At 35.7% G+C, this 15,666-nt stretch overlaps 1 protein-coding gene across 4 annotated transcripts in view; it reads left to right on the top strand.

Annotated features, from left to right (window-relative positions):
- The window catches only part of pdlim5.S (PDZ and LIM domain 5 S homeolog), a 120,813-nt gene extending 105,803 nt beyond the window's left edge, over positions 1-15,010 (top strand). For all 4 annotated transcript variants that reach the window (XM_041575798.1, XM_041575793.1, XM_018237944.2 and 1 more), the window contains 4 exons: positions 3,982-4,162; positions 8,791-8,911; positions 11,300-11,415; positions 13,032-15,010. In XM_041575798.1, coding sequence (XP_041431732.1) covers positions 3,982-4,162; positions 8,791-8,911; positions 11,300-11,415; positions 13,032-13,121 — 508 coding nt within the window. In that variant the 3' untranslated portion in view covers positions 13,122-15,010. The remainder of the gene's footprint in view (positions 1-3,981; positions 4,163-8,790; positions 8,912-11,299; positions 11,416-13,031) is intronic.
- The last annotated feature ends 656 nt before the right edge of the window (positions 15,011-15,666 follow it).

The raw sequence follows: 15,666 nt of genomic DNA, 5'->3' as shown, positions 1-15,666 counted from the left end.
GCCAGATCTCGATCGGGGAAGCCCGTCGGGGGCCCCCATACACGGGCCAATAAGCTGCCGACTCGGTCTGTCGGCAGCTTTTATCGGCCCGTGTATGGCCACCTTAACACCTCTAACCGCTGAATGACTAAAGTTATTTATTTACATATCTGAAATCCTATGTACAGTATCTAATCTATTGTATACAATATTTAATATTGGTTAATCTAAAGAAAGTTTGAAAATTTTTTTACCACTAGTCCGAAAAGTTTTTTCAACAAAGCAATGCAGAATTCCCTGAACTTTCTTTAAGCTCTTAAGGGTGATACAATCACCCTAAAGTCTAAACTAGACAGCTTATGTCAGCAGTACCTTAAAATGAATGGTAAAGGTAAACATCCTAGAATGACTGCAAAAACTTCTGAAAAGAAAGAAGTTATGCGGCCCTGATTGACCATACTAGTTCTGCCCATGCCCTCTTCCAATTGTTTATAAAAAGGAACACCATATAAGTGAGCAGAGAGACCTATTATTATCCAGCAAAACAAAAAGCGCACTTTATATTACACACTAATAGTAAGAGATATCTTAATGATAGTACAATAAGAGAATTATTATAGTAATAAGTGACCCAGGGTTTTTGGCTGTTAGGTGCTGGTGTGCAGTCTTATTTTGGAATGAGGAACATCAAGCATAAACCATCATGTGTCGATATTAGCTCTGCTAAGCAGTGTATTGCACAGGTATGGGATCAGTTATACGGAAACCTGTTATTCAGAAAGCTCCAAATTACTGAAAGCTCAAATAACCCAAAATTTTTGTAATAATAAAATAGTACCTTGTTCTTGATCCAAACTAAGATATAATTAATCCGTATTTGATGCGAAACTAGCTTATAGTGTTTATTTAATGTTTAAATTTTTTTCTAGTAGACTTATGGTATGAAGATCCAAATTACAGAAAGAATCATTATCCAGAAAACCCAGGTCCCAAGCATTCTGGATATATATACATTTGATTTACAGACTGCAATAATAATTGTATCTTCTTCACCCATCATTCTAGGGAACATAAAACGCTAAAACCCCATGTGCCACAGCCCTAGGCAACTTACGGTATACACTAATTTGCCCCCCAAACCATGCTTTATGAGTCCCTATCTGTCTATGTATGCCGTTTTTGCTCTACCAATTCTGAAGTATCTTCATAGTACTACCTACTGTACTAAAAAGTCTGATAGGAGCCAATTTAAAAACAATATATTGTGAAACAAAGATGAATAATTGCAGTCTGACTGTTTTTTTTTTTTACAAAGAGGAACATCTTATCTAATGAAGTTATTGAATAATACAGTATTTATGTTGGGTTTTAGATCTGTGGGAGCTGCAATTTAGTAATTGTTTCTGCCTTGTGTTACAAGCCGCCTATTTTTATGTAAAGAACTGACCATAGCCCTGATACAGTAGCAATTGGCGCAGCTGTTTTGTCTCTGGTTGTCTTAATAGAATTACAGTTCGTGCCCTCCAAGGCAGGATTACCTTGAAGAAAAGCAGGTTGTTGTATCAAATAGCAGTCTGGTACACCTGTTTTAAAGCCAAGATACATCCAAGACATAGATGCTTTACTTCATGCTTCACAAAGCCTTGGCATTACCCAGTCAAAGTGATCCTTTAGATAGCATCACTTTTTTATAAGCACCGTCTTAATTATTGATTTGAGAATGATAACGTGTTCTAAAGTTCTGCATTTCTGCCGTTCTGTTTAAATATCTTGCAAATGTAGAGCTGCTGTTAGAAATTAAATTAACGGGGTGAAAAGGTATTTTTGCCAAGGCAGGAATGTTATGGAATGGAACCAAATAGGTAATTTAAGTTGAAAATCCTTGTACACGATTGCATAGTATCTCAGACTATACTGCATTACCCACAATATAATTTATCATACATTTTTTTTGTGTGCCTGAAAATACTACATTATGTATAGTTTTATGAAGATACCTTATATGTTCAAAATTTGTAAAGATCAAAATTTCACAGCAGTACAATATCAAATGGTCAAAACACTGAACTAGAAATAAGCATACTTAAATTTCAAAGTGAAGAAATCCCCTAACAGTAAGTTGATTCTAGAAAACTGTATTTCGCCTTCAAATTACCACATATATGCTCTCTGCAAGGAGACTTTGCGTGTCTTCGGAAAACCAAAAGCAATGCATATGATTTTCCACTGGTGATTTACGTTATTGCTGGTGTGAAAGTATTTGAGGGAGATTAGTCGCCCCGTGAAGAGGAGATTTATTGCAGACAACTAATCTCCTAGCATGCCATTGCCTTTAGCATACAATAGCAACATGCAAGTGTTCAAACCAAACAAATATTTTAGCATAAATCCATAACTGACTTGACAACTCCATGACAACTTTGGGCCATGAAGATTTGTTTTATGCGGTACAGCAGGGGCATCAACTGAAGCCCAGAAAAATTACTTTGTATATACAATGTATATAAATACCATACATTGTAATACGAATAAATTGGAATTGCACTGTTAGAATTTGCCTCCTGCCTTCATTGCCAGTTAGTGTATGAGTTATCAAGGTGCCTATAAGACCTTGCATATAATTTTACGTGCAAGCAGTCCTTACAACTACAGTCACACAAAAATAGAGTAGTGCACAAAGCCCTGGTGCAGAGAAAAATTTAATATTTGCATATTAACATTTAATCACTTCCACAATGTTCAAAGAACTTCACACTGGCAATAACTGTGTCACTTGTGGTAGTGAGGATTATTGTGGACCCACAATGCATGATCTTGTACAATAACCTATAAAACCATACCGTATATTTTCAAATACTACTTTCTATTATGGTATTCAGGATACATTTTATGTTACTGGGGTTAAAGATTGTAAAAGCCAGGGGGTCACAAGTTTGCCATCCCTGAAGTACAGTTTTCATCTTGAAAAAAAAAAATATATGAAGAGCATGACACATGATTAGTTGCTCTACTTCATAATCCCTTGTTCACCTGGGTTTGAACTTGGTGGTCTGACCAGAAAATGTCAGCTTTGTAATCTACAGAGACCTATCATTGTTCAAAGATTGCGATCCCTAACTTTCCCTATTCTCTCCCTGGTTCCACTAATATTATGTCCACTGTGTTTCCATCCTCTGTAACATTTAGCTACTGAAGCCTGTCTTTTTAATACAGATGGAAATATAATCCTGTCTGGAACGGGGAGAGCTTGTCTTCTTTAGTGTCAGTCTTTTGTTAATGAATCCGTTAAATTAGCCTGTGCTGACACTCACCGAAGAGAGCAGTTTGTTGTACATAAGGAGCTCTATTGTTTGTCCTGTGCTGAACTGAAAGGCCATTGGTGTGTAAAGGTGCTTGTATAAAGAACAGAGTATATCAAGTTAGGTCAGTGTTAGCATTGACTAATGACTTTGTGATTTGTCTGCATTATCATTACAGTAACTATATACTGCATATAATAATACTATAATAACTTGTTGAACAAATAAAACATTTGGAACTGAATTAATGCTTCTGCCACTACGGCATAGTATATTTTTGAGAGTAAAATAGACATTATTTATATCTTAAATAATATATTAATATATCTTTTTATAAATAATATATTAATGCATCTTATTCATAAATTATGTTCCTTAATGATGCAAAGGCTGTATGTAGACTTTTTGGTGTATACATAAAATATAATTCTCAATTCCATAGCCTGGACAAACCTGAAATTTCCATAGATAGAAACTAGCCTAAATAGAAGCTATGCCAAAATTAGCAATAATGTTGCTATTGCTCATTAAATCACTGCTGTAGTACCAGGTTTAGATTTAACCTAACAAAGCTATGTAGTATGACACCTGTAAGAATTTATAAGAACTGGAAACAGGTCATTATTAGAATAAATACCTCAGATTTGGGTAAAATAACTGGAGTCTTCTGAAATGTGGACTGAACCCTCTTTTATGTTTTCAGAGGCCCTTTTCTGTTGGCTTTGGGGAAATCGTGGCATCCAGAAGAATTTAATTGTGCCCACTGCAAAGCAAGCATGGTAGAGATGGGGTTTGTTGAAGAGAAAGGTGGTCTTTACTGCGAGATTTGTTACGAGAAGTTCTTTGCACCTGAATGTGCCCGTTGTCAGAGGAAAATACTTGGTGTAAGTAACAATTTTAAGCATACCAAAAGACATCCAGTAATTCCTGTTTGTACTATTAAGCTCCAATCATTGGAGTTGTGCCTGATGCAATTGCCAATGCATCAAAATTAGTGCAATCGTGCTCACAACTGTGGTAGTGAACCTAAATGTCCCCTGTTAATTATGACTTTATGGTTCTTACTGTATAGTATAATATCTGAAACTAGTTTTCTCTATCTCTATCGTTCTGGATGAGGCCGACTATTGTAGGATTGTCTGCACACTTAAAAACTTTGCAATTGTCTACAGGAGATAAGCAGTTAAAGGTGGTTCACCTTTAAATTAACTTTTAGTATGTTATAGAATGACTAGTTCTAAGCAACTTTTCAATTGGCCTTTTCCTTATTTTTCCATCTTTCAAATGGGGGTCACTAACCCCCATCTAAAAAAACAAATGCTCTGTAAGGCTGCAAATGTATTGTTATTTTTATTATTTATTATAAAAAAATTGTATTTATTATTTTATTACTCATCTTTCTATTCAGACTCTCTCATATTCATATTTCAGTTCTTTATTCTGTCTCTTATTCAAATCAGTGCATGGTTGCTTGGGTAATTTTGACCATAGTAATCCATCTGAAATTGCAAAATGTAGAGCTGCTAAAAAAAAGCAGAGTAACTCAAAAAACCACAAATAATAAATAACATTATAAGAATATGCATCTCTACATCATAATAAAAGTTAATTTAAAGGTGAACAACCCCTTTGATGGCTGAGACAATCAAGAGCAATTTGGGAGTTTGATGCAATAAGGGGAAGTATGGGATTAAAGGGGACCTGTTGCCCACACTTGAAAATCTGTATACTAAAAGTCCTTTTAAAATGAATCCAAATTCTTTTTTTTTTTTTATTTAACAACCATACTGGTTTTAAACTCATTTAAAACTTTCAGCTGACAATTATATATTGCCTTAGGCATAGAGACGGGGCAGGCAATTACTTTCACTGTCCATTCTGCAACTCCTAGATGTAACTGCACTCCTTACATTCCCCCTCTGTCTCCAAAATTTAATTAGCGTGTAGCCAGTGCATGGGCATCAGGTGCATGGGCATCAGGTGCCCCATTTTGGTGCATAAACAAGATTTTGGCAGGATCTAAAGCTTGCCTTAACAAGTGTCCACAAATGGCTGCTGCCTGTTTCATGTAATTGTAAATTCCAACCTGTTGTATTTATTGACTCTATTAATACCTTTTAGTGTAGCCAAACTGGCCATTATGTACAGATATCAGAGCTGTGCATCAGCCAATGAGAGCAGTATGGTCAAACCCACTCTCTAAGTTTAATATTTTTTAGACATGTATTCTCCGACTTATTTAGTACAAACTTCTGGGATTGAAAGGGCATTTCGCTGGTTGTATTACCAGATGCAAAAAAACTATTGCAAGTAGTAGTTTTTGGAAAGCATTATCTGCTTACCATTTTTATGGTTCTCTGGTGCATCTTGAAAGTCTTTTAGAAAAAAAAAAAGCATAAATTATACAACAAGTAGGAAGACACTGTTACACGGATTGTGTTTTATAGATGGGTCAGATGAAACCTGCAAACTCTTTGGCTGCTTTAGATGTGACGTTAATCGACTGTCTGCTAATAATGTTTATTCAACTGCATATTCAGCCCAGCTGGAATAATCATCTCTGCGAATGCAGGAAACCTATAACACTTCATCTTTCTTTCTACCAGTCTCAACACATTTCCTAACTATTTGACCAGCAATCCAGAGATGTGGCTTAAAGGTGCAGTAAATGCAGGAGCAGAGTTTTAGTGTAACACTATATACATTAACAACACACTACTGTTTTATAGTTTCATGTTCCATAATAAGGCCTTTAAATTGCAGGCCTGTCATTTATTTTCACAGGAGACCTGCAGTTTGCTTGGGAATATGCAGGCGCCATTGTCCTTCATTAGTAATTCCAATACAATAACAGTTATTTATTATTATAACAGTATTTTATTTATTTATTGATTTTACAAAGCACATTAAAATTAAAAGCCTCAGGGGACTTATGACCTTATAAAATGGTATTGGCACAGCTTACAGCTATAGTGCGTACTTACATGTCATGCAGGCTTGTGAGCCACCGTATATTAGATTAGATGTTAGTAATAAATAAAACTGCTGTAAGGGTTAGTCTCAAGCATATAGTGCTGGCCTGAATAACATATATTTCTGAACATCAGGTCACTAATTGAGTTTTTTACTCCATGTCCAGCTTTTTGAAAAGCAGTATACTTGTTAATTCCAAGGCGATTGCATTAAACTGTCACTGATTTCAATTGTCTGCGCATTAAACTGTCACTGATTTTTATTGTCGGTGTCAAGGCAAGTTTGTTTGGTAAAACTATCTCCAGTTTGGGTTATGGTGCCTGACCCAGGCCACCTTGTAAGCTAACCAATGGAAAGGTGGTCATGCTTCCATGCATTGTTGTTTTTTTTTTTGTTTTTTTTTTGCATTAAAATTGTTTTAATGTTGTTATGATGAAACAAGTTCAGAATGTTTACATTTCATCATATTGGAGCTTGTGAATGATATTTTCTCAGAAATCTATGAAAACGCTTTGTGCAGCTAAGAATATTTTGTGATTGTGGCATTAAAATAAAATGTCATGTTATGCTTCACAGATGTAACTGCTTCACATCTTAGTGGGCAAAAGCTTATTATCAGAAGAGCTCTGCATATACTTAAGATATTTTTCTGGCACAGTCCTAAAAACAATGAGACTTATTCAGATTTAGAGCTTGCTCTGTGCTATTGCATTTTGTCTGCCACTCATTTTTCCATCCTATGAAAGCTTGTGCGTTGCCATTTTTCTGTGACAATGCTAGTGCCATCATTGGTGTTAACAGAACGTGTAATGTACATATTTTGGGCCAACTTAGGTATTCATCTGCAAAAATATATTGACATCACACCAGTAACACTTCAGGTTTCCAACACAAGAAAAATAATTTAAGGAAAATACACTGTGCTTCTTAAAATAGACCTGTAGTTGAAGGATACAACCTTGGCCAGAAATATTGGTTCCCTGACACTTTTTTTCAAATAAAGCACCAGTTCTGCCAGAAAACAATGTCAGAACAACAACACTATAGTATTTACATGTGCATTTTTTTTGTTACAGTACAAAAAAGCTGGCATAATTAATAAACTTTTCCTATTCAGCACAGTCCTAAATTAGTAATACCTTTTAGAAGAAATATTTGGATTTTAAGCAGGTGATTCTCCTTTTATTTGTTAGTAAACTCTCCTGTGAGGAGATTTACGTTACTGCACACATTTGACCAGGCACAAAAAGTAGAGAGCTGATTGATAGGGATGTAGCGAACTGTTCTGCGGCGAACTTGTTCGCGCGAACATCGGCTGTTCGCGTCCGCCGCAAGTTCGCGAACGTCGCGCGACGTTCGCCAATAGGCGTTCACGTCAAAATCGTTCGACCATTCGACCATTCGGTCGCTAAAATCAAACGATTTTCGTTCGATTCGAACGAAAATCGTTCGATCGAACGATTAAAAATCCTTCGATCGTTCGAATCGAACGATTTTCGGATGTTCGAAGTTCGCAAACTGTTCGCATTTTTTGCCGGTGTTCGCGAACACATACTCGGCGGTTCGCTACATCCCTACTGATTGAGGAGGTGAGACAGAAAACTGTAATGGACAATCTCATGCCTAAAGGTTATTGACAAAGACCTTCATGTTCCTGTGTCCACCCTGAGCAATTTTATCAAGAAGTCTGGCTACAATGCCATGGCCTTGGGAAAATTAATCTGCATTTGCTGAGAACAACTGTTCAAGCTGTGGTGAAAAGAATCTCAATCAACTTCCACAGGTTCAAGATGATCTTTACAATGTAAAATCGTTTTCAATAATCTGTCACCAACTCAATGAAAAGGAGCTCAAAGGTAGGAGATAGAGGAAGACCCTACTGAGGACAGAAAGTCCTGCTGCAGTTTCGCCAAAACTCCTATACTTGCCTTGGAATTAAAGTTATGCTAGCAGGTTCCCATGATGTAGCAATATTACTACTAAATAAGAAGTAAAGCAACCTTCTTTTTCTGCTCCAATTACTCTAGGCAGTCGGTACTAATGGAGGCAAGTTCCTACTATAGTAATGGTACCATTTCCACTACAGGCCAATGTATCTGCCACTAGGCCAATGTGTCCAATTGAACAGGTTATCTCTCCCCAAATAATGGTGGTTTTTCATTATTAATAATATTGGCATATATCTAGGAAATATAGGAGCATGCCTGTATCCCTTTAAATATAAGGAACCCAAAATGCTATGATTTCTTTTATTTCAAGCTAAAAAGCTCTGCATTTCACAGATGCTCAGCTACAGTATCTATTGCTTCTGAAACATAACTCTGCACAATTAAATAGACACTTTACAAAAATGGTGAGTCAGTTAAATTGTGTGCGTTTCAATTATTAATTAGGTTCTCATATAACATTGTCTTGAGACAGAATGAAAGCTGAGCATTTTTTTCTGTAATACATCAAGTGTAAGAAATAATAACTCTGTCTAGCAGTTGCCTCTAAATCACTTATTGATTAGAACTTTTCTTGTCTTTTACTGTGACAGGAAGTCATCAATGCCCTGAAACAGACTTGGCATGTTTCCTGCTTCGTGTGTGTCGCCTGTCAAAACCCAATTAGAAATAGTGTCTTTCATTTAGAAGATGGGGAACCCTACTGCGAAACAGGTGTGTGTTTTATATCATCTATCGTAAGGGGTTATTTATTTGTCTGAATGCTAAAGATTTGAAAACTGGATTTTTTTGAGATTTATTATACCCTGAGGATAGAAAAAGTCTGACTCCAAAAATCCGCCATCTCAGACCTACTGAGGCTGTATATAAGTCAATGAGAGAGGTCCCTATCTTATTTGGTCTGCACTGGAATTAGCCTGAAAATCTGACAATTTCTGACTTTTAGGGCAAAAATCCAAAAAATTCTGGGTTTTTGAGAAAAATCTCCCAAAAATTGAGTGATTCGGGGGAAAAAAATAATAAGATTTGGATTTTCACTAGATGTTTTCATGTTTGTCCCTGGTCCAATTAAATTATGCTTTTTTTTTTAATAATAATTACGGTCCAATTGTGGATTCTATCTATCGAACTTTGATAAATAAGGCCCCCTGTGTATATAATTTCTTCTTCCCTGGGTCACAGACATGCTCTGACTCTACCTTTTCTGTACTAGCTGTTAACTCATCTATTCCCCTTACCAGTGTTAAACATTTGTTAAACAGCGTAACTGTCATAGATTTCAAGCACTAGTATTTACCATATCCTTTCCTTTGCATTCTTCCATGTAAACCGCACCTCAAAATTTGCATTTGCAATATCCTCTGCCTTATCACATGGGTAATGGCTGAGTGGTCAAGGACAGCTGATCAGTGATGGCTATGTTGAGGACCAGCACAAAAGCACAAACAAAACATATTATTAATGGGGAGTCTGGAAAACTCTTGTGTCACGGCAGCCCCCAGATTCTGGATTAAAAGTGGATAATAGATCGTTGTTGAAACTGGTTTTATCAAGAAATATAAGTTAACAGACAGATTTTAGAAATTTAATACAATTTGGCAGATTTAAAAACGAAAAAAAGTTATCCCTAATTTTACCCAGTCACTGGCTATTTGAACAGTCTGTAGATTTTATACAAGAAATACCACCTGACTGTTTACACATTATTTTGTCAAACATGTAAAATGTTTAACAAACCACAGAATAATCTATTCCCTGACCTATGCTTAAAGGGGTTGTTAACCTTCCAAGCACTTTTTTCAGTTCAGTTGTTTTCAGATTGTTCCACAGAAATAAACAAATGTATCAGCTAACTGTATCAATTTAGAACAGTTTACAGGGTCAGCGACCCCCCCCTTTCCAGAGCTGCTTTAGAAGGTGAAAGAAGACACTTTACACTTCAATATTAGAAAAACAGTGACACAAAGAAAATAGAAGGTAATTGGAATAGGTTGTTATTTCTGATGTTCAATCAGAAAACAATTAGTTGTTTGAAGGTGAACAACCCATTTAAGGAAGTCATACCAACATATGACCAGGTAGTTTAAATGATTTCTAACCTTATTTCTTGAGTATTGGGATATATGGCCCTCTCATGAAACAACTCCTATAGGCTATCCTTTGATACTTCAGTTGTCTTACGCCTTTCATCTGGGTATGAGGGGAGCACTGATGTACCTGCACGTGATAGGTGATGTGTCAGAGAAGCAGATAAGTGCTAATGGCCAATAATCAAACCGATATTCATGTCTCCATACCTCATGTAAGCCACTACCTCCATTGGGTGCTTCATCAGAGGAGGCGTGGCTATTACAGGTCACATCCCTTATATACCTGAACAATTCTTTTATGCATATTCAATTCAATTCAAAGGGTTACCAATTCAATGTAATATATCAATTCCACAGGGCAACAGCCTATTTCACTCCCTGAAACCTGGATAAATCAATTACCTAATACAGTGCTAATGGCCATCAACAGTTGAGGCTAATTTAAAATATATCTGACGTCCAGAAAAATCGAATAGATTGCTCATTATTTGCACTTGTAAAAGCAAAATAAATACACTTACAGCTTCTATATTTATTTGGCCTGCCTCTTTATTGAAACTTATTCACTCTGGCAGGCCAATCTGACCCTGAATGTATAACATGGATAATCTTACATGTAACCTTCAATAACCAACCGATGATCAGTCTTCTCCACCCAGCTTTAATACTGTGTATTTGTTAAACCATAGAAGGAAGGGCTTCTATGCTGTCATGATTGTAGTTCAATCTCAAATCAAAACACACTGAATGAAATGATGGTTGTCTGTGAGCACTTTAGATATGAATCTTGTACATGTCATTTAAAATCTATGTTAAAGCATTCATATTTGCTGAAGTAGAGGAGATTAAACATTAAGTCACTACCTGGCACTAATTCCTCCCCATATGTTTCAGCAATCAGTTTCCTTTGCCTCCTGTCTTTTGCTGTTCCATCTGGCTTCTCTCATTTTGGAGAATATATCTGTGTTGGAGTAAGCTATATATTTTAATGTTTAGACTCCTTATTGTTTAGATTATTATTCCTTATTCGGTACGATTTGCCATGGATGTGAATTCCCTATTGAAGCTGGAGACAGGTTCTTGGAAGCTCTTGGACACACCTGGCATAACACCTGTTTTGTATGCACAGTGAGTACAACTATGCACGATACTCTGAAAACTGATCACTTATATATCACTTTGTATTTTAACATTAATGTAAACAGGAGAATGAAAGTTCCACATACTAAAAGTGTTACTCAAGGGCAGTTCACGGTCAAGCATTTTTAATGAATGTGCTGTTTAAAGACAGCCTTTATTTTCAAAGCAGTTCAGACTTAAGCAGATAAAGTAGGAAGGGAAAGATATAGTAGAAAGAATTTACTTACAAAAATATATACACGGCAAGGAAAAAAAACACCTGCCTTCAGTTGCCTCTAAATTGTATTCCTCTGAATTACTTATACACAACATTAGGCAATTACACACAATTAAAATGATAAAATGTTCCTTTCAAGCTTTAATTTGGAGCTTGTTTTGTAAGCATGGTCTGGAAAATATCTATTTTTCAGTAGTTCTAAAATAAGAGCAACAATTAAACTGAAATGAATTCTCAAGTAATTATGAAAACAATCAAGGAAGTATTTATTTTATAAGGAAGAAGAAAGGGTTGTCATAAAATGCTTTTAGAAATTTGCTAACTGATGTTTCAGGAATAGTGTGTGATAAAATTACAGAAGTGATTCTCACTGATAAATGAAAGACTGACATTCTCAAGGAATGCCATAAATAAAAAATTACATCCATTATTATGTTACAATTATATAAAGAGAATGCCGACGTGTATGTTTCTGCACGAATTAAGTCAAAATGAATGCAAACATAATTTGTAAGGGTCAGTACAATATAATTATTCAGTGATAAGTCTGAAGCCGTATCTAAAACCAATACATAGAAAATGCAGTATTTTTTTTCCTAGGACTGATCCTTAATGTAATTTACTCTTTTTAACATGGATGGTTTATTTTTGTGCTGATCACCCATGTAAATTAATTTTAGAAGATTTTGTTTCACTTTTGCATGGAATATGAGTTAGGGATATTTGAATGGCAGAGTTTTAGAATATCTAGTTGTATAATCAGGAACTCTCATTAAACTGTACATTCAGTGGATAACAATGCTAAAAACACAAAAGTGGTCAAAAAAGGGCTTGGGCTTACAATGGCACATTCCTGGAGGCCCAGATGTACCAAGATACAGGTATGAGACCTATTATCCTGAATGCTCGGGACCTGGGTGTTTCTGGATAATGGATCTTTCTATAATTTGGATCCTCATACCTTAGGTCTACCTGAAAATCATTTAAACCGTAAATAAACCCAATAGGCTGATTTTGCTTCCAATAAGGATTAATAATATCTTAGTTTGGATCAAGTACAACCTTCTGTTTTATTATTACAGAGAAAAAGGAAATAATTTTTAAACATTTGTATTATTTGGACAAAATAGAGTCTATGGGAGATGGCCTTTCCATAATTCGGATAACGGGTTTCCAGATAACGGATCCCATACCTGTATTCAGATTTCTGAAGAAAAGGAATACTATGTCTGACTTTAAAACATATCAGTGTAATAATTGTTGGTCAACTGAACAGACTGAGTTGAATAGGTTTGTCAGTATGTCATTACATTTTGTTTACATACCTTTGTAATTCTGTATATGGAAATTCTTTGGTTAAATTGTGTATGTATGTATTTTTTTGCAGATATGCTGTGAAAATCTGGAAGGGCAGGCCTTCTTTTCCAAGAAGGAGAAACTTCTGTGCAAGAAGCATGCCCATTCTGTGAATTTCTGAACCTGTGTTCCTGGTTCCAACATCCGAGAAATAAGAAAAATTCAAAGCGTTATTGGACAAGCATTATTTTCTGGGTTTTAATTTCATGTATTCATCTCTAAAGAGATGAGAACCATCAATTTTTGCAGAAAGTTGTTTAAAAAAAATCAGATGCTGCTATGGTGTGCAAAACAATGTTATTGTTAATATAGAGGTTTTTAGATAATTAATTATCACTTTTGTTTGCATTTATGTATGGTATGGAATGGAAAACCAAATATTGATTAATCACAAAAAGTAATTTCATTTCAGTTATTATAAAGCAATTCTAAAAACAAATTATTTAATTCCTAATCAATTTTCATACATAAGTTTTCAGCTTTAAGTATGGGATGGAATAGCAGCAACAAATTTATTGTGAAGAGTTTCACATACATATTAACACGCTGTAACCCCTTTCCTAACCTTATGAAGTACGTCTGGCATTACCCATCATACCCATAATTGTAATGCTAAATTATAGGGGATTATACAGAAATTTGGCCTCATTCTGTAACCCACAGCAACCAGTTAACAGTCAGATATTACTAAGGTTTATTTTGCCAATGTTTCTGCATAACCCCGCAGGCCTGTAATAAACACGGAATGTAATTATTTCGAATTCCAGTTAAAAATATTTTAATTCAATGCCATGCCAATCAGAATTATTTTTATAGGTGGAAAAAACTGTCTAGGTGATCTCTGTTTATAAGTTGGTGGTTTCTGTGTATTCAGTGTTAAGTTATTTGTTATACACAGAGCAGATGTTATGGTGTGTACCAATGTCTGCTGTCACTATAGCTTGCCATGCTTTCATTACAGTCTCTTGTAATGCTCTATAGTTAGAAGCAGTAATGAGAATAATTAGTTAGGCACCCCCTACTGAGGCATAGTGCTATAGGGCAAGAAATTGTCTACTTCAAAATTATTCCTCATAGATACAGGTAAAACACCTAGCCCCACATGTAATAAAAGGAACTAAGTTTGCCCAGGAGCAGTAACCAGTAGCAACCAATAAGACGTTTGCTTTTAAACATGTGACCAGGAAATCCTACCTGCTGATTGGTTGCTATAGGTTACTGCCTCTGGGCAAACTTAGTGCCTTTAATTACATAACCCCACTAGTTTATTAAAGGGACTCTTCTCTTTCCCTAGCTCTCCAAAGAAGGCATCACAACCTTAAAAACAAGGTTTAATTCTCCAGTTTGAATCTAATTCCTACTAACACTATGCCATATATCGCATATGTATCTAACATATTGAGAGAATATCTGCTTGCCATTCATAAACTGCAATACAACTTCAAAAGCCAGATATAGTGCTTTATCATTTTTCAAATTATCTTTGGTGTATCCAAAATGTTTCCAATCAGATGGGCCCCTTGCCCTGGAGGACTGGAAAAAATGTTTTGTGTTGCATTGTATTGTTTTGAGAATGCATTTATCTATGGGTGTGGCACTACACACCCATCATGCATTAACTCTTGATGATGCAGAATGCTTGAACCCAGCAACATCTGGGTGGAGCAATACTACTATGGAAAATTAAATGTATGTCCTTCAAATTGATATTTATAAATGACATACTGATCCTTTACATTTGTTTTGATTATTATGTGGAGGCTGTTAAGATGCTTTCTGTCCTATTAACACACAGGGAACAGAAAATGCAAAGGATATGCTATGGTTTTTACTGCCTCCATTAGTGTTTAGGGGTGTATACTTATAGTGATGGAAACTGCACTCTTATTTTAAACTGTCAGATGTGACACCTTATGAGGACTTCTATATATAGAGGGCCTACAGTATCTCACCTAATAATGACCAAATTAGCATGAGTGATGTAATCCCAGCCACATAATTTCTCCTATCCCATCTGTTAGACACTTCCAATAATGTACAGCGAATGAACTGCTTAGTACAATATGGGGCACATTTAATTAGGGTCGAATATCGAGGGTTAATTAACCCTCGATATTCGATCGTCAAAGTAAAATACTTTGAATATCGAAGTTGAAGGATTTACCGCTATTCGTTCGTTCAAACGATCGTAGGAAAACAATTTTCCTTCGATCAAAAAATACTTAGAAAGCCTATCGGGACCTTCCCCATAGGCTAACATTGTACCTCGGTAGGTTTTAGGTGGCGAAGTAGGTGGTCAAAGTTTTTTTTAAAGAGACAGTACTTCGACTATCGAATAGTCGCACGATTTTTAGTTCGAATCATTTGAAGTTGTAGTCGAAGGTCGAAGTAGCCAATTCGATGGTCGAAGTAGCCAAAAAAATACATCGAAATTCGAAGTATTTTTTATTCTATTCCTTCACTCGAGCTAAGTAAATGTGCCCCCAAATGTTATTGAAATTCCCCTACAAAAATCATGTCTAAGTAATAATAAGTAATTAAGTAAGTAATAATAAGTACTGTTGATTTCAGCAAATCGTTGTAAAATCATACAGGCCCCACCGGCTTCATTCATCATGAGTTCACTGCTTTTAGCTGAAAAACAAAGTCTGTTTCACTATTGTGAT

Source organism: Xenopus laevis, chromosome 1S, assembly GCF_017654675.1.
Source record: "Xenopus laevis strain J_2021 chromosome 1S, Xenopus_laevis_v10.1, whole genome shotgun sequence".
In the NCBI taxonomy this organism is placed as follows: Eukaryota; Metazoa; Chordata; class Amphibia; order Anura; family Pipidae; genus Xenopus; species Xenopus laevis.
This window is presented reverse-complemented; position numbering and strand designations above follow the sequence as displayed.